The 18,641-nt window shown below is 44.8% G+C and overlaps 2 protein-coding genes across 4 annotated transcripts in view; both read right to left on the reverse strand.

The window, feature by feature from the left end:
• The window catches only part of man2c1 (mannosidase, alpha, class 2C, member 1), a 129,588-nt gene extending 125,803 nt beyond the window's left edge, over positions 1 to 3,785 (reverse strand). The window contains exon 1 of the mRNA XM_080216002.1: positions 3,593 to 3,785. Coding sequence (XP_080072128.1) covers positions 3,593 to 3,690 — 98 coding nt within the window. The 5' untranslated portion in view covers positions 3,691 to 3,785. The remainder of the gene's footprint in view (positions 1 to 3,592) is intronic.
• A 6,900-nt stretch (positions 3,786 to 10,685) lies between these two features.
• sin3aa (SIN3 transcription regulator family member Aa) overlaps positions 10,686 to 18,641 on the reverse strand; it is a 145,468-nt gene continuing 137,512 nt past the window's right edge. For all 3 annotated transcript variants that reach the window (XM_080216320.1, XM_080216319.1, XM_080216321.1), the window contains exons 20-21: positions 16,900 to 17,107; positions 10,686 to 12,992 (exon numbers count right to left, since the gene is read on the reverse strand). In XM_080216320.1, coding sequence (XP_080072446.1) covers positions 12,762 to 12,992; positions 16,900 to 17,107 — 439 coding nt within the window. In that variant the 3' untranslated portion in view covers positions 10,686 to 12,761. The remainder of the gene's footprint in view (positions 12,993 to 16,899; positions 17,108 to 18,641) is intronic.

An 18,641-nucleotide genomic window follows, 5' to 3' on the forward strand; every position in this document is an offset into this window, starting at 1 on the left:
TTCAATACGTATACAAACCACAGTTAGAGACTGGAGCTCAGGATTTTTATTTGTAGAGGAGCTTGATAAAGTGTTGTTTGTGTTCTGTGTCTAAACTCCCACAGGGAGCTAGATTATTAACCGGGACACACCAAGTTCAAAGGTGCATTAATGAGTTCTGCTGCAAGTTTAGAGATCAGAAACGATAGCTCTGTTTCTCTCTCCACAGACGCTGCCAGGCCTGATGAAAGATTTCCAGCATCTACAGTATTTGGTGGTTGGGGGGGGGTGTGTGTGTGTGTGTGTGTGTGTGTGTGTGTGTGTGTGTGTCAGAAGGGGTGGGAAAGAGGGGTTCAGGAATATGTGGAGCTGCTTCTTGGGAGGTGGGTTTGAGGAAAGGGTGTGTTTGGGGACATCAGTGTTTAAGGACATAAGTGTTTATGGTTATGGGGTCCATTTGTGCTTTTAGCTGTGGGTAGGGGAGGTGATGGCCCAGTGATATTATCACTAGACTATTAATCCAGAAACTCAGCTAATGGTTTGGGGACTTAGGTTCAAATCCTGCTGCTGCAGATAGTGGAATTTGAATTCAATAAAAAATATCTGGAATCCACTGATGTCCATGAAACGATCGTCAGAAAAACCCGTCTGGTTCACTAATGTCGTTCAGTGAAGGAAATCTGTCGCCCTGACCTACATGTGATGCCACGACTAAATGCAGGCTAATGACTGATATTAGCTAGGTGTGTGTTTTAATCTAAGCTAATGCATTTTTGTTGATTTTTTTCCCCTAGTGTTTCACAGTAGGGACTAGATTGATTAACAGAGGCAAAATCATGTGAATGGAAGGAGCTAAGTTTGATTGGAAGATACAGAGTTCTCTTTGATTTTGAAACAATCAGTTTCTGCCTAATCCTGAAAGAAGCAAGCGGTGTCTGTTTCTAGAGGTGATCAAAGACCCTAGGACTGTTAACAAGTACAAATGTGAAAGCCTTGTGTTTTTGATTTTGAAGACAAATTTAAGTCTGTAAGAGGAATATCGCTTGAATTGAAGCTAATAGAGATCCTCTTTTAAGGGTCTTTCAGGTCAAACCAAATAAACAAATTCAAATTAAATTAGGACAAAGTAAAAGGGGCAGCTCCCCAAAAGGAAGGGGAACAGCCCGAACAAAAGCAAAAGTACAAAGGAAACTTAAGACACAACAAATTAGAATATGATTATTCGGGTCAATAATGCACCCTATTCTCTGCAGTGACTGCGAAAAGGTTAGCAGTTAAGAATTGTATGTAATACCATTGTATCATATTTAAGCACTGTGTTTGGTAAAGGTTAAGCTAATTCATTTGTTATAGTTAAACTGTATTGTTAAATAAAGTTTGTTTTGATAAAAGCTTCCTTGGGTGTCAACAGAATCACACCTGGAGTAAAACACCTTATTCTCACACTAAAACCAAATTAGAAAAGAACTGTTGGGTTCCATAACATACTTTGATTTGATTTATTGCTGTCACATGTATTGGGATATAGTGAAAAGTATTGCTTCTTGTGCACTATACAGACAAAAAATACTGTGCTTGGGGTATACTGGGGAGGAGGAGAGGATGTTAAGTATGGTGTTACAGTCTGAGGTTTCTGCTCGTACCCTAACACTGGGCTGGGAGGGATCTTTTTGGTTGGAGGGTATATATTTAGGGGGTCAGTCTTGGTTTTGGGAGAGGGTCTATCTGGGGGATGTTTATGTTTGGAAAGGGGTTCAGTCTGGGTTAAAGTGGGGAGCTAATGTTTAGGGGGGTGTTTATTTGGGTTGGAGAGGTTGGAATTGTATTGGTGGAGTGGGAGGATTGTCTGGGTTTTGGGGAGTCATTCTGGGGGAGAGATGTTAGTTTAGAACATCCAAACATTGTTAGGATGCTTGTTTGTTCCAACTGGGTTTTGGGGTACATTTAGGGGTTTTTTCCTGGAATATATATTTGGCAGGAAGGGGAAATATGTCTGGGTTAGGGGTAGGTTGTGGGGGGGGGTATGTTTGGATTGGGGTGTCTGAGTTTACAGATATATTGTGAAGGGGGGGTTTGGGGGGGTGTACATTTAGGGGTATTCTGGGGGAGGAATTTCTGTCTGGGTTCTAGAGCTATATTTAGGGTGGTTTGTCTGAGGTACATATGTGGGTGGGAGGGGTGTTTGGATGGAGGATTGTGTTGGGGGGGTGTACATTTGGGGTCTATTGCAGTTAAGGGTGTTGGGGTGCAGTGTGTGTGTGAGTGAGTGAGAGGAGGTTTTGTCCAGGTTTAGGGGTATATTTAGGGTGGTTTATCTGAGGTACATATGTGGCTGGAGGTATATTTGGATGAAGGGTTGTGTCAGGGGTGTAGAGGGTACATTTGGGGAGCTCTGTCAGTGGGGTATGTGAAGGGGTGTTGGGGTGCACTGAGACAGAGGAGGTTCTGTCCAGGTTTAGGAGTACATTTAGGGTGGCTTGTCTGAGGTGGGTGGGGGTATGTTTGGATGGAGGGTTGTGTTGGATGTGGAGGGTATGTTTGGATGGAGGGTTGTGTAGGACGTGGAGAGTATGTTTGGAAGGAGGGTTGTGTTGGATGTGGAGGGTATATTTTGGGAGCTCTGTCGTGGGATATATCTGGGAGTGTTGGGTTTGTGTGTGAGGGAGCGGGCTCTGTCTGGTAGGTATATTTGGGGGGGGTGAATCCCAGTTAGGGGGTGTTGGGCTGCACTGGGGAGGTCTATCTGGGTGTCAGGAATGTACATTGGAAGTGTTTGGCTGCAGTGTGTGTGAGGGAGTGGGCTCTGTATGGGAGAGTATTTCAGTTGGGGGGTGTTGAGGTGCACTGAGGGGGGTCTGTCTGGCTATGGGGGGGTATATTGGGGGGGTACCTGAGTTAATAGATGTTGGGGGAGGTATATCAGAGGTGTACATTAGAGGTGTTTGGCTGCAGTGTGCGTGAGGGAGCAGGGTCTGTCTTGGGGGGTATATTCGGGGGGGTATATTCGGGGGGGTATATCTGGGGAGTGTAGGGCTGCACTCTGTGTGAGGGAACGGGCTCTGTATGGGAGGGTATTTCAGTTGGGGGATGTTGAGGTGCAGAGGGGGTCTGTCTGGGTGTGGGGGGTATATTTAGGGGGGTATATTTGGGGGGTCTGTCTGGGTGTGGGGGGTATATTTAGGGGGGTATATTTGGGGGGTCTGTCTGGGTGTGGGGGGTATATTTAGGGGGGTATATTTGGGGGGTCTGTCTGGGTGTAGGGGGTATATTTAGGGGGGGTATTTTGGGGGGGTATATTTAGGGGGGTCTGTCGGGGTGTGGGGGGTATATTTAGGGGGGGTATTTTGGGGGGGGTATTTTGGGGGGGTATATTTAGGGGGGTCTGTCGGGGTGTGGGGGGTATATTTAGGGGGGTCTGTCGGGGTGTGGGGGGTATATTTAGGGGGGTCTGTCGGGGTGTGGGGGGTATATTTAGGGGGGGTATATTTAGGGGACTCTGTCAGGGGGGGTCTGTGTGAGGGAGCGGGCTCGGGCTCTGCTCCGGCTCCTGTGCCGGGCCCCGGGTTTCAGGCTCCGCTCCCCCGGCTCTCGGGCCGGCGGTATTTCCACTCACCGGCCCCGCAGGTTGGCGCGGGTGAAGTACTGCTCCGAGGTGAATTTCTCGCCCCGTTCCAGGGTTGTCCGCCTGTTCTTCAGCACCAGGCTGGCCATGGTGCAGCCGCCTCTACAGTCCCCCCGGAGCCGGCTCACAGCAACTCCGTTCCGGGGCTCTGAGTACCTGCTCAGCCTGACCCCTCACCCCGCTCCCTGCCTGACCCCTCACCCCGCTCCCTGCCTGACCCCTCACCCCGCTCCCTGCCTGACCTCTCACCCCGCTCCCTGCCTGACCTCTCACCCTGCTCCCTGCCTGACCTCTCACCCTGTCCTCAGCCTGACCTCTCACCCCGTCCTCAGCCTGACCTCTCACCCCGCTCCCTGCCTGACCCCTCACCCCGCTCCCTGCCTGACCTCTCACCCTGTCCTCAGCCTGACCTCTCACCCTGTCCTCAGCCTGCCCTCTCACCCCGCTCCCTGCCTGACCTCTCACCTTGCTCTCAGTCTGACCTCTCACCCTGTCCTCAGCCTGACCTCCCACCCCGCTCCCTGCCTGACCTCCCACCCCGCTCCCTACCTGACCTCTCACCCTGTCCTCAGCCTGACCTCTCACCCCGCTCCCTGCCTGACCTCTCACCTTACTCTGACCTCTTCCCCTTTTCCAAATTTTACCTCTGTCCCATCCGTTCCCCCAACCCTCCTACATCTTCATCTTAAGAAGTCTCACAACACCAGGTTTAAGTCCAACAGATTTATTTAGAATCACGAGCTTTCAGAGCACTGCTCCTTCATCAGGTGAGTGGGAGTTCTGTTCACAAACAGGGCATTTAAAGACAGAAACTCAATTTACAAAATAATGATTGGAATGCGAGTCTTTACAGGTAATCAAGTCTTAAAGGTTCAGACAATGTGAGTGGAGAGAGGGTTAAGCGCAGGTTAAAGAGATGTGCATTGTCTCCGGCCAGGACAGTTAGTGAGATTTTGCAAGTCCAGGCAAGTCGCAGGGGTTAGAGATAGTGTGACATGAACCCAAGATCTGGTTGAGGCCGTCCTCATGTGTGCTATCAGTCTCTGCTCAGCGACTCTGTGCTGTCGTATGTCTTCATCTGTCACAGTTTACCCTCTGATTTCATCTTTGCCATTTGGCCATTCACACCTTCTATTCTCTCTATGGGCTGCCATGAGCAGCCTTTCCCCTGGTTTCTGTGGCTATGACTCATCTTTCATTCTCTCACCCCACGTTATAAATATCTCCCATTTTCTGTGCTTTTTAGCTTTGTCAAAGGGTCATCTGGACTTGAAACATCGGCTCTTTTCTCTCCTCACAAATGCTGCCAGATTTGCTGAGATTTTCCAGCATTTTTTCTCTTTTTTGATTTCTGACCTCCCACCTTGCTCACTGACCCTCAACCTCAGTCTAAATGGTCAACTTCCAGCCCAACTAGAACATCTCATTAAACTTAGACTTTTACAATCATCGACAGAAAGAATCCACATCCTTAAATAACTCACTTCCTTTCCAATTTGTTAGAAGTTTTCATAGAAACCCTACAGTGCAGAAGGAGGCCATTTGGCCCTTCGAGCCTGCATGAACAACAATCCCACCCAGAAACGATCCCCATAACCCCATACATTTAACCTGCTCCGCCATTCAATAAGATCACGGCTGATTGAATTTTAACCTCAACTTCACATTTCTGCCTATCCCGATAACCTTTCAGGGTTCCATCAATTGAAGACAACATTAGCACAACAGAGAGAAATGATCAAAGTTCAAGAAATCAGGATATGGAAGTGGTTTAGCTAGTGATGAGGGATGATAAAGGCAAGAGGTCACACGTTAGGGAGCCTGTACACCACTCCCATAATAATCACATGGTAGAATGGGGATGAAATAGTGGGACCTTGTCAAAAAAGTATGGGGATTCTGATAATCTGATGGGTTGTGACGTTAGTTTAAATCTTTAAAATTTTTTAAAAATCATGTTCTCTGCAGTTGTAAGCAGACCTTTTCAGTTTTTTTTTCTCATTATTGCCAGGCCATCTGCTAGAAGTCCATTTATTGCTACTACAATGCCTTAAATGACTAGGGGGCACAGCCTCAAGATAAAGGGGGGGCAGTTTAGAACGGAGTTGAGGAAGAACTTCTTCACTCAAAGGGTGGTGAATCTCTGGAATTCTCTGCCTGTTGAAGTGGTGGAGGCTACCTCGCTAAATATTTTTAAGAAGAGGGTTGATGGCTTTTTGATAAGAGAGGGGATTAAGGGTTATGGGGAGAGGGCGGGAATGTGGAACTGAGCCACGACAGATCAGCCATGATCTTATTGAATGGCGGGGCAGGCTCGAAGGGCTAGATGGCCTACTCCTGCTCCTATTTCTTACGTTCTTAAATGTTTATTTTGACTCTGGGATGTTTTATGACCTCGCATTGTGAGGGGGAAGATTGATTGATTGACTGACAAGTCAGTCAGGTGGTTCCTCCCCAGGGGAGGAAAAATAATTTTCAGTTTTAGTTTAGAAGGGGGAATGGACATCAGACTGAAAACAGTGTTTTTCTCTCTCTCTCTCTCTCTCCCTGGTATTAGAAATTCTGCCGGTTAGCTTGAAGCAAAGCTTCTTCTTGGAGTGGAAAATCTGTTGTTAGTGGTTGACTTGCCTAGAGTCTCCCTCTCTCTCCCTGGTGTTTTGGGAAGCTGTTCTGACTCCAAGCTTGTCTGTGTGCAGAGTTTTGAGATGCAGAGGGATCTGGGTGTCCTAGTGCATGGATCGTAAAAGGTTAGTATGCAGGTGCAGCAAGTAATTAGAAGGCCATCAACTGCCTTCTATACTCCTTATACACCAATGACTGTGTAATCAAATTCTCCTCCAACTCGATTTTCAAGTTTGCTGATAACTCCACTGTAACGGGCCAGCTCTCAAAGAATGACAAAATGGAGTACAGGAATGAGATAGAGAATCTGGTGAACTGATGCAACAACAATAATCTCTCCCTCAACGTCAACAAAATGAAAGAGATACTCATTGCATTCAGGAACCGTAGAGGAGGACTTGCCCTTGTCTACATCAATGAGGACGAATTAGAAATGGTCGAGAGCTTCAAGTTTCTAGGTGTCCAGATCACCAACAACCAGTCCTGTTCCCTCCATGCCGATGCTATCATTAAGAAAGCCCACCAACACCTCTACTTTCTCAGAAGACTAAGGAAATTCAGCATGTCCACTACAGCTCTCACCAACTTTTACAGATGAAACGTAGGAAGTATTTTTTCTGGTTGTATCACAGCTTGGTATGGCTCCTGCTCTGTCCAAGACCTCAAGAAAGTACAAAGGATGGTCAACGAAGCCCAGTCCATCACTCAAACCAACCTCCCATCCATTGACACTGTCTACATTTCCTGTTGACTCGGAAAAGCAGCTAGCATAATTAAGGACTCCACACACCCCCCAGATATATTCTCTTCCACTTTCTTCCGTCGGGAAAAAGATACAAAAGGATACGTACCAATCAACTCAAGAACAGCTTCTTCCCTGTTGCCATCAGACTTTTGAATGGACCTAAATCGCAGTAAATTGATCTCTCTCCACACCCTAGCTATAATTGTAACACGACATTCTGCACTCTCTCTTTTCCTTCTCTATGTACAGTATGCTTTGTATAGCGTATGAGAAACAATACTTTTTACTGTATAGTAATACGTGACAATAAATCAAATATCTTGAACCTTCAATCAAAGATATTCTCCTATAATGTATTGATCTCACCCCTTATTAACAACACTATCTGACCTCCTTTTCTTATCCCTTCTAAACGCTGAATGTCCTTGGATGTTCCCAATCTTGGGCGCGTCTCTATAAGGACAATTAAGTCAGACCTATTTAACTCAATTTGTGCAATCATCCACCTTTTTTGCAAATGCAAAAGCACCGGATTCTGGCCTCCGGTACAGGCTGTACAGTTTGCACATTTTCCACGTATCTTCATGGGTTTCCTCCAGGTTCTCCGGTTTCCTCCCACAGTCTAAAGATGTATGGGTTAGGTGGATTGGCCAAGCTAAATTGCCCCTTAGGGGGATTAGGAGGGTAAATATATGGGGTTACAGGGATTGGACCTGAGTGGGATTGTGGTCGGTGTAGACTCAGTGGGCCAAATAGCCTCCTTCTGCACTGCAGGGTTTCGGTGATTCTTGAGTGGCTTTAATTCTGCTGTTTTAACTTCATTCTCTATTCTGACCTTATTTAGTGTTGGCTTATGTTTTATCTGTCTTGTATTGTTGCTTTCTACTTCCTTTTACCCTTGAGGGAGTCCAGCGAAGGTTCACCAGACCGATTCCCAGAATGGCAGGACTGACATATGAAGAAAGACTGGATCGACTGGGCTTGTGTTCACTGGGATTTAGAATAAGAGGGGATCTGATAGAAATATAAGATCCTGGTGGGACTGGACAGGCTAGATGCGGGAAGAGTGTTCCTGATGTTGGGGAAGTCCAGAACTAGGGGGTCACAGTCTCAGATTATTGGGTAAGCCATTCAGGACTGAGATGAGGAAGAGCTGTGGAATTCTCTACCACAGAAAGTTGTTGGGGCCAGTTCTTTAGATGCATTTGAAAAGGCAGCTGGACGTGGCTAAAGGGATCAAGGGGTTTTGGAGAGAAAAAGGGAGTGGGATACCGAAAGTGCAGTGATCGGCCATGATCATATCGAATGGTGGTGCAGGCTCGAAAGGCCAAATGGCCTACTCCTGCACCTATTTTCTACATTTCAGGACTTGATGGCCTCACAAGGTGTGCTCATTATGTGAGCCAACAGGTTGATTTTCAGCGTGTAAATCCTTCCAGTACACCGAATCACGGGCAATAAGACCAGGAAAGCTTCTTGGTCAGCCATACTGTAGAAGGGAACAGCAAACCATTTTACCAAGCATAATCATAGACCAACCCAATGGAAATCCAAGGTTGCGATCACCCTCTTAGGGCACAGTACCTGATTCAGAATGATTGTATTTTACAAAGCTGAACATCACATACTTTTTTTTTTAAACTGCATTAGCAAATTCCCTGATATCGATAACTTGACAATTTTGCAGAAGGTACAAATATCTGGATATGCAGATCAAACAAAGCACCAACAGCTAAATACTATAAACAAATGCCTCAGTCCTGTTTTGTAATTGTTTCATAGGATGTGGGTGACACTGGCACATTTTTATTGTCCATTCCCGATTGCCCTTGAAGATGATGGTGAGCCCTCTTCTTGAACCCCAGCAGTCCATGTGCTGTTGGTTCACCCACATTCTGTTATCGGTGCAATATCAATGAAAGAACATCAAGTGTTTACTCACTCACTTAGCTTCTTCTTTAGAGGCCCAAATGATTGTTTAATTACGTAACTGGAGAGATCCCAAGGCAGGAGGCAGTGTTGCGGCACTACTTGAATCAAAATTCGTGCTAACTTGTTTTCTTCCTCATCCCCCCCAACTATTTTATGATTGCTGTTCAACTTTCTTTCTTAGTGTCACAAGTAGGCTTACATTAACACTTTCAATAAATTTATTGTGAAGATCCCCTAGTTGCCACACTCCAGTGTCTGTTCAGGGACACTGAGGGAGAATTTAGCACGGCCAACGCACCTAACCAGCATGTCTTTCGGACTGCGGGAGGAAACTGGAGCACCTGGAGGAAACCCACACAGACATGGGGACAATGTGCAGACTCCACAGACAATGACCCAAGCTGGGAACTGAACCCAAGTCCCTGGCACCCTGAGGCAACAGTGCTAACCACTGTGTCATCATGCAATTATGTAGTTTTAATACTGAATCTGTAGTTACTAATATTTTGCACATATGCTGGGTATTAAACAAACAAGAATGGAACTAGATCTGTCTACACTTTTATAATTCATCTATTAACTACCTACCTGATAAGATGGTTACCCACCATACCTATCTGGTAGGTAACTATGTGGGCTGCATAGAGGCACAGTGGTTAGTATTGCTGCCTACAGCGCCAGGGACCCAGGTTGAATCTCAGCCTTGGGGTCACTGTCTGTGTGGAGTCTGCACTTTCTCCCCATGTCTGCATGGGTTTCTTCTGGGTGCTCTGGGTTTCCTCCCACAGCCCGAAAGATGCACACGTCTTGATTGGCTGTGCTAAGTTGCCCCTTACTGTCAGAGTGATTAGCAGGGTAAATACGTGGGGTTACAGGAGGCAGCCTGGGTGGGATTGTGGTCGGTAGACTCGATGGGCTGAGTGGCCTCTTCCTGTACTGTAGGGATTCTACCTCAACGCTAGAGGATAGCACAAGAACAACTTATACCCTCAGATCTTTAAAAAAAAAGTTATTTGTTACAGATTTTTATAAAATTACAGAAATTAGGCTTTTTTTTCAAGATGGCCCCAGAGTGAGGCAACTTCTTGCAAGCTGTGCCCAGCATACCTTCTAAGTCTATCTTTTAACTCTCGCTCGATGCTTCTAAAATCGTATTCTAACCCTTTTAAACTCTAACCATGCTCTTCTCTGCTCTGCCATCAGGCTTTTGGATGGACCTAGCTCGCATTAAGTTGATCTTTCTCATACCCAAGCCATGACTGTAACATTACACTCTGCACCCCTCGTTTCCTTCTCCATGAATGGGCATGCTTTGTCTGTATGGCGCGCAAGACACAATACATAAAACCCTACAGTGCAGAAAGAGGCCCTTCGGCCCATCAAGTCTGCACCAAACACAATCCCACTCAGGCCCTACCCCCATATCCCTACATATTACACCCACTAATCCCTCTAACCTACACATCCCTAAACACTAAGGGGCAATTTCTTAGCATGGTCAATCAACCTAACCTGCACATCTTTGGACTGTGGGAAGAAACTGGAGTACCTGGAGGAAACCCACGCAGACACGAGGAGAATGTGCAAACTCCACACAGACAGTGACCTGAGCCAGGAATTGAACCCAGGACCCTGGAGCTGTGAAGCAGCAGTGCTAACCACTGTGCTACCGTGCCGCCCCTTTACTTTACACTGTATACCATTATACATGATAGTAATAAATCAAATCAAGTAACAAGCCGAAAAGGGGATTAATGAAAACAAATACACTTCACACAAGACAGCCAGATTTCAGCCCTGGCGATATTTTAATGGGAAATACTGAACTACAAGTCAAGTTTACAACTTCTGTATAGAAATCACATGTGGGTGGCCATAGATCACAGTACAGAATACAAAAAGCAATATATATGCATTGTACAAGCTGGCTTAAAAGCCCTGCCTCTTATTCTTTACAAAGTGAAAAAAGAGAGGACGCAGGGGAAAACTGTACAAATCAGTCTCCAACAGTGTCTGATCATGATATTGATGAGCACAGTGGCTATCTGAACAGAAGCAGTTACGTTAACTGGACAATCTGGAGGTTAATGCCGACAGTCGGGTGGATGAATTTTCTCTTTTAAAAAAAAGCCCAAATTACAACATCTTCCAGCTGCCGTTAGTCAAACCTTGCCTCGGTTAGATTAGTTCTTCTGAAGGCTCAGCAAAAACCACTCCACACCCCCCCCCCTCCCCACCCCAGCTCAGCTCAGCCTGGGGAAGGGGGGAAAAAAAAAAGAGGTGGGCAACCTGGGTCAGTGGACATTAGAAAAAAAGGACAGAAGAAAAAGTGGGGGGAGGTGAGGGAGGGGGAAATGAAGATAATTTAACGAATTTACATAGAAATTTATAAAATGGAAGTTCTTTCACGGACCAGGGTAAGCCCAGATCACCAGCCTGCTCGTTGTCAAAAATAAAAGGCAGAATATTGGATTCCGTGGTCAGCAGAGAGGGCTGTAACAAGGCTCGAATGGGGCTGGAAATATCAAGTTATGAAATGAAGCCCGTGACGTGCACTGTTCAGACTCATCAAAATAAAAAAAAAGGGAATCGTTGAAATATAAAAAGATCATCTTTCAACGAGTGAAAAAAAAACCCCAGCTTGAGCTGTAAAACAAGACGGCAGATGGGCAAGTGTTGTTAAATGTATAAAAACAGACTTCAAAGGCATTATAATTAACAGTCTTGCGCTTCAGACAGTCCTGAGCACTTCCGATGTACAACAGACAGCAGTGAACATCCTAGCCAAACAAAGTGAAGGTTCGCAGAAAAATCTTCCCAAGCTTTTTTTTTTGTGTGACCCGCTCTTTTTTAAACAAGCATCACCACCGTCTTCCAATAGCGTCTCTTTGTATTCACGACAGATTTTAAATGCTAGAATCGAGCTGCTTTATTATAAAACATCCCAAAATAAAATGACCAAACCGTGGAAAGCACTTCTGCAGTAAAGCAGCGGGAAAAACTGTTGGGACAGCGTCAAAACGTGACCGTACTAATAAATCGCTGATGCGCTTCTGGAGAAACCACTGAAAAGGAGGGTGAAGATAACCTGAATGGACAGCTGCCATATTAGTGAGAGAGAGAGAGAGAGAGCGCTCTCACAGTCAGTCAACCACTTGCTCATTAACATCTCTTAATACCTGAAGCTACTAATCAATAGGGTCAAATACTGCATAAAACTGAAACCAGCAGTCTACCAGACTTCCAACAGGAAGCAAATTGTGTTTGGAAGACTAAAGGCAGATTTAAAAAAACAGGTCGCAGGTAAATTACCCTCAGAAACCCAGAGTTCAATGTTTCCATAACGAAAGAAAAAGGTGATTGGACAATTCCAATGATGTCTGCCATGAAGTTTGGTCCAGTTGTTATTAGACGAGCAAACTTGAATTAAAACTTAAAAACAAAAAGGCCAAAATGTACTATGTAATGGCATACTGCACAGGGGACACTTTAATGATACAAGTGTTCTGTACATAATGAAATATCTTTTCACTAACAGAAATCCACACACAAAGAAAGCTACAATTACTCTGAAATCCCTTTGGTAAAAACTTTTAATAATGGTGCCTCATTGTTCCATATTAACTAACTTCAAGCCACCTCATACTATGATACACAATAAGCTAGTAGATAATGCTAGCACATTGATGCAGATTGGTTCTTTTTTAAAAAAAATGTCTGTTGACAATATGTACACAGTATTTACAAAAACATAGCAGTGTTTTTTTTTGTGTGTGGGGAGAGAGCTGGTGTATGGCATTGGATGAGATGCCACAACGTGGGCACATTGCGCAAGGGGGTAGGACCTGCTGTGCAAGTTGGTCACGGCCCCTTAAATAAAGCACTGTATTTCACCCTGTATTTGTTGATTTTCATGAAGTGCAGTGTCTCCGTCTCACAGGTGGTTGAGCAAGGCACCATGCCCTCCAATCCCTCTCCCATCAGCCACTTGCCGGTTTCGGCTGCCATTTCGCGAGTCACGTGCTCCTTGCTCCATTTGTCCACCCAAGCCTGAAACCGCTGGTGTAACCGTGTGCTGACCCGCTCATGAGACTAAATCCAAAGAGAGAAACAATGACAATCATACCAATCAACTTCAGCAATAATATAAAGGCAAAATACTGCGGATGCTGGAATCTGAAAAAAGCCCAGAAAATGCTGGAAAATCTCAGCGGGTCTGACAACATCTGTAGAGAGAATAGAGCTAACGTTTCGAATCTGGATGACCCTTCATAAGAGCTGAAGACAAAGAAAATCAGACAAGATGCGGGTGAAGGGATGGATTCATGGTCTCAAAACAAGGGTTTGGCCAATTTTTGAATGAAGAGCTTTCTCTTCATCAGGTGGCACAGTGCTTAGCACTGCTGCCTCACAGCTCAAGGAATCCAGGTTCAATTCCAGCTTTGGGTGATTGTCTGTACGGTGTTTGCACATTTTCCTCGTGTCTGCGTGAGTTTCCTCTCTCAGTCCGAAAGATGTGCAGGTTAGGTGGATTGGCCATGCTAAATTGCTCCTTAGTGACAGGGTAAACATGGGATTATGGGAATAGGGCCTGGGTGGGATAGTTATCAGTGCAAGCTTGATGGGCTGAATGGCGTCTTTCTGCACTGTAGGGATTCTATTCTATCTCAGTCTTCAAGATAGAGCTGGGTGGATTTTTAACTATAACGGTAGGTAGAATAGAGCAGAAAGACTAACCATAATCTTACTGAATAACAGAGCAGGCTGCAAAGACTAAATGGCCCTCTCCTGCTCTAATTTCTTATGTTCTTTTTGAAACAGACTCTCAGAAAAATATTTAATAACTGCTTTCGAGCAGAGAAAGATGCATAAAAACCTATTATGAAAAGGAATGATTATTGAGACATTAAAAATACTACTTAATCCTCAGTCCAGATTTTGTATACTTTTTACAAGTAGACTCCATCGCAAGGACCAATTTAACGATCAGTGGGGGAAAGAAACGAAGTCAGTGCAGTATTGTTAGTCTGCTGCTAGATGGCAGTGATGCTTAGTAACTAAAAAATACTGAAAATCTGCTTCCTTTGTACTGCAACAATTTATTCTCATTGAATTGAAAACTTTGGGACTTCAGAAAACTCAAACCTAGCTCCACAGTATTAATTGTTGCGCTTTTTGATGTAGCTCCATTTTCAAAAGTGGCGTGAAACTTCAGATAAATAGTTAATAGTTTTAGTTTTATTTATTAGTGTCACAGGTAGGCTCACATTAACACCGCAATTAAGTTACTGTGAAAATCGCCTAGTCACTACACTCTGGCACCTGTTCGGGTACACTGAGGGAGAAATTAGCATGGCTAATGCACCTAACCAGCATGTCTCTCGGACTGTGGGAGGAAACCAGAGCACCCAGAAGAAACTCACGCAGACACAGGGAAAGCGTGCAGACTCTGCACAGACAGTGACCCAAGTCAGAAATCAAACCTGGGTCCCCGGCGCTGTGAGGCAGCAGTGTGTGTATGCCACTATGCCACCCTAACTTGTTAAAATGTCTGTTGTTAGTTTAAAAACACCTTCTTTCAAGTTAGAACATAAGAACATACGAAATAGGAGCAGGAGTAGGCCAACTAGCCCTTCGAGCCTGCCCCGCCATTCAATAAGATCATGGCTGATCTGTCGTGGCTCAGTTCCACATTCTCGCCCTCTCCCCATAACCCTTAATCCCCACTCTTATCAAAAACCCATCAACCCGCGTCTTAAAAATATTTAGCGAGGTAGCTTCCACCACTTCAACGGGCAGAGAATTCCAGAGATTCACCACCCTTTGAGTGAAGAAGTTCCTCCTCAACTCCGTTCTAAACCGCCCCCCCTTTATCTTGAGGCTGTGCCCCCTAGTCCTGCTATCCTTTCTGAGTGGGAAGAGTCTCTCCACCTCTATCCTATCCATCCCATTCATCATCTTATACGTCTCAATGAGATCTCCCCTCGTTGCTGCGTATTCAGCAGGGTAAGAATTAGTCACTGTGTATCATCTACAAGATCAAGAGTGTGATGGAACATTCTCCACTTGCCTGGATGAGTGCAGTTCCAACAACACTCAAGAAACTCGACACCATGCAGGACAAAGCATTCCAACGATTGACTGGTAGTTTATTTATTTATTAATGTCACAAGCAGGCTTAGATTAACACTTCTATGAAATTGTGAAAATCCCTAGTCGCCATATTCTGGCGACTGTTTGGATACACTGAGGGAGAATTTAGCATGGCCAATGCACCTAACCAGCACATCTTTCAGAGTGTGGGAGGAAATCGGAGCACCCGGAGGAAACCCATGCAGACACGGGGAGAATGTACAGACTCTGCACAGACAGTGACCCAAGCCGGGAATTGAACCCGGGTCCTTGGCGCTGTGAGGCAGCAGTGCTAACCACTATGCCACTGTGCCTCCCTAACTATCATTAGTTGTTGCAAATTAAACATAGAAATAGTTTTTTTTGCTAAAAATAAAAGTGAAATTAAATCAGTAGAGATAAAAGCACTGGGGTTAGAATAGAGACAGAGATTATGTGTGGGGCGGCAGAAGGAGCAATGAAGCATGTAGAAGTGTTTAAACTTGAAATAAAAACACAAGGGGTAGCATTTTATGGCCTCACTTGAGCGAAATCGGAAATTCCCACCCAAAGTCAATGAATATTTCTGCTGTCCAGCCCTCGCCCACTCCGATTCCATGACAGGCGGGACGGTAGAATTCCGGCAAAGATGTTGGAAAACATTCAGCCAGTCAGACAATATCTGGGTTTGCTTTTGTTTAAACAAGGATGGAGTTGATTTTCGTAGTATACATTGCAAATTTAACAAGGAAGGAACTGAGGGCCAGCAACATCCAAAATCAACACTGAAAAGACAAAGCAAATTCTAAAGAAAACTAAATTTAATTAGAAACAATGCCTTAGGGCAGAACTTTGTCTACAGAATTTATCCTGAGTAAAGACAAGTATGTACAATGTCCTTTACATTAAGCAGCTGTAAGTTCATCAAAGGACTTGGCCACCATCCTGAAGATTGTACAGGTTTTATTAAAGTGCTAAAATACTAAACCCTGCCTTCTGTTTTTTAAAGATTTACCAAGTATTTCTTGCTGATGGCTGTACATATCATTTATGTTCTGTCATACCCATCCAATTATAGCCAAACTATTCCAAGTAAAAAAAATTTTTTACCTTCAGTACCAATGAGAAAAATTCAAAGTGTTGCTAAGAGAAACCATTAAAAAGTATATGGCGAGGAAAGACACTGTCTCAATCCCCAAAGATTAATCATACAAAGGGTCCGAACAAAACATACAAGTAGTCTCTTTCATGCCACACCCCACCCACACACAGCCCCCCCCCACCACACACAAATTCTTTTTAAACCTATGGGGTTTAGGGAAAGGTGCGTGGGGAAGTTTAGAGGAGATGTGCTAGGCAAGTTTTTTTTTATACAGAGGATGGTGAATATCTGGAACACGCTGCCCTGGGTAGGTGTGGGAACAGATATGATAGTGGCACTTAAGGGGCATCCAGATGAATACTTGAAGAGAATGAGAATGGAAGGGTACGAACTCCGTTAAGTTATGCATGGTTTTAGTTTAGGCAGGCATCATGATCAGTGCAGGCTTGGAGGGCCAAAGGGCCTGTTCCTGTGCTGCACTGTTCAAGAGGCATTCTTTCTTGACTTTGTGCAAATCCCTCTTTAACGGAACCAACCGAATGATGCTCATCGATAAATCTCAACATATATAGGGAATGCTCGAAACACTGCATTTGTGCAGAGAGAAACTTAAGATTTCAGCTCAGAACCATTTGGTGAAAAGTCATCAAGCTGAAATATTAATCCTGCGTTTCTCTGACTTGCTGAGTGTTTATCAACATTTTCTGTTGTCAGATACCCAGCATCCAGCCACAGTATTTTGCATTTTATAATCTCAGCACAAGTGATCGCGAACAGTATACTGACCTGGCGAGCCCGTAGCAGCGCAGTTCTCCTGTACATGTAGTCTTCGGATTTGAAGACATACACCATCTTGTAGGAGTTGAGTTTAAAATTACACTGCGCTTTATCGAAATTTTCCGGATTCTCTATAGATTTCTTATTGCTGCATTCCTTCCCTTCCTTTTCTTGCTGTTCTCGACCCCGTTGGCACTTGCGAATTCGACGCAGATTCCTTAAAGAAAAGGGAACATATAGATCAGAGACCCAGTGGAGTGTGATGAAACAAAAACGTGTCTGTGTCTGTCTGTCTGTGGGAGGTGGGGAGAGTAATCTACAAGAAATGTGCAGGACCTGTGAAGAGCCTGGTATTAATTGTCTTCCCCACCTCACTCCCCATCCCCCTTTTGTTTATTGATTCGTGAGAAGCATCGCTGGCTGGGCCGGCATTTATTGCCTATCCCTTGGTGGGCAGTTAAGAGTCAACTACATTGCTGCAGCTCTGGAGTTGCATGTAGACCAGACCAGATAAGGATGGCAGATTTCCTTTCCTGAAGGACATCCCTCATCATATTTAGTTTTGTTTTCAAATAGCAATTCTGGTAGAGCTTCAAATTCACACTTTTTGGAGGGAAAAATGAGCCTTGAACAATGCTAACCAAACTGTACAAATGCACTGATGGCCAGAAAGTTTCAAAGTCAGTGCGTGTATGTATTGGGTGGTATATACTGTATTGAAATCAAGCACAAGATTGCTGCTGTCAAATTACTGTTCAGAAAACATTGCAGCAACTTTTCAAAGCTGACCATTACAATGGCAGAATCTTACAGCACAGAGGTGGACAATTCCAGTTTCTTCCCACAGTCCAAAGATGTGCAGGTTAGGTGGATTAGCCATGCTAAATTAAATTGTTAGTGTCCCAAAATGTGTAGGTTAGAGGGATTAGTGGGGTGAGTGTGTGAGGTTACAGGGAGAGGGCCTGGGTGAGATACTCTGTCAGAGAGTCAGTGCAGATTCAAAGGGCTGGATAGCCTCTTATGCACATAGGCATTAAAAAAAAGACTCAACTCCTGAATGTCCTATCTGCCATCCATGAGGCACAAGTCAGGAATACTCCAACCATAAGGCACAAGTCAGGAATACTCCATCCATACACCATCTATAAGGCACAAGTCAAGAATACTCTCCACTTGCCTGGATAAGCACAGCTCCAACAACACTCATGAACCTGGACACTATCCAGGGCAAAGCCGCCCTGCTTGATTGGCAACACATTTACCATCTTAAACATTCACTCTCTCCACCAGCAATAAAGAGTTAAAGCAGTGTACACAGACAAAATGCACTACAGCAACTCACCAAGTCTCCTTTGACAGTACCTTCCAAACCCACAACCTCTGCCACCTAGAAGTCCAAGGGCAGCAGATGCATGGGAACACCACCGGCTGCAAGTTACACTCTATGCCTGACTTGGAATTACATTGCCATACTTTCACTGTACCATAGGTCAAATTGCTGTAATTTCCCGTGGGTGTACCCACATCATGGGCTGTAGCAGTTCAAGATGGTGGTTCACCACCATCTTCCCCAGAGCAATTAGTGATGGGCAATATATGCTGGCCTTGCCAACGATGCCCACATTCTTGCGAAAGAATTAAAAACTTATTTAAGTGCGCGCGCCCTTTAAATTCGTTTTACTTTGTCACACATGCCTGTGACATAAATGGGGTTGATCCGTTCTTGGCTTGCACTGGAACCCCTGGGTTGC

This window comes from Carcharhinus amblyrhynchos, chromosome 32 (genome assembly GCF_965287045.1).
Source record: "Carcharhinus amblyrhynchos chromosome 32, sCarAmb.v2.hapA, whole genome shotgun sequence".
Classification (NCBI taxonomy): domain Eukaryota; kingdom Metazoa; phylum Chordata; class Chondrichthyes; order Carcharhiniformes; family Carcharhinidae; genus Carcharhinus; species Carcharhinus amblyrhynchos.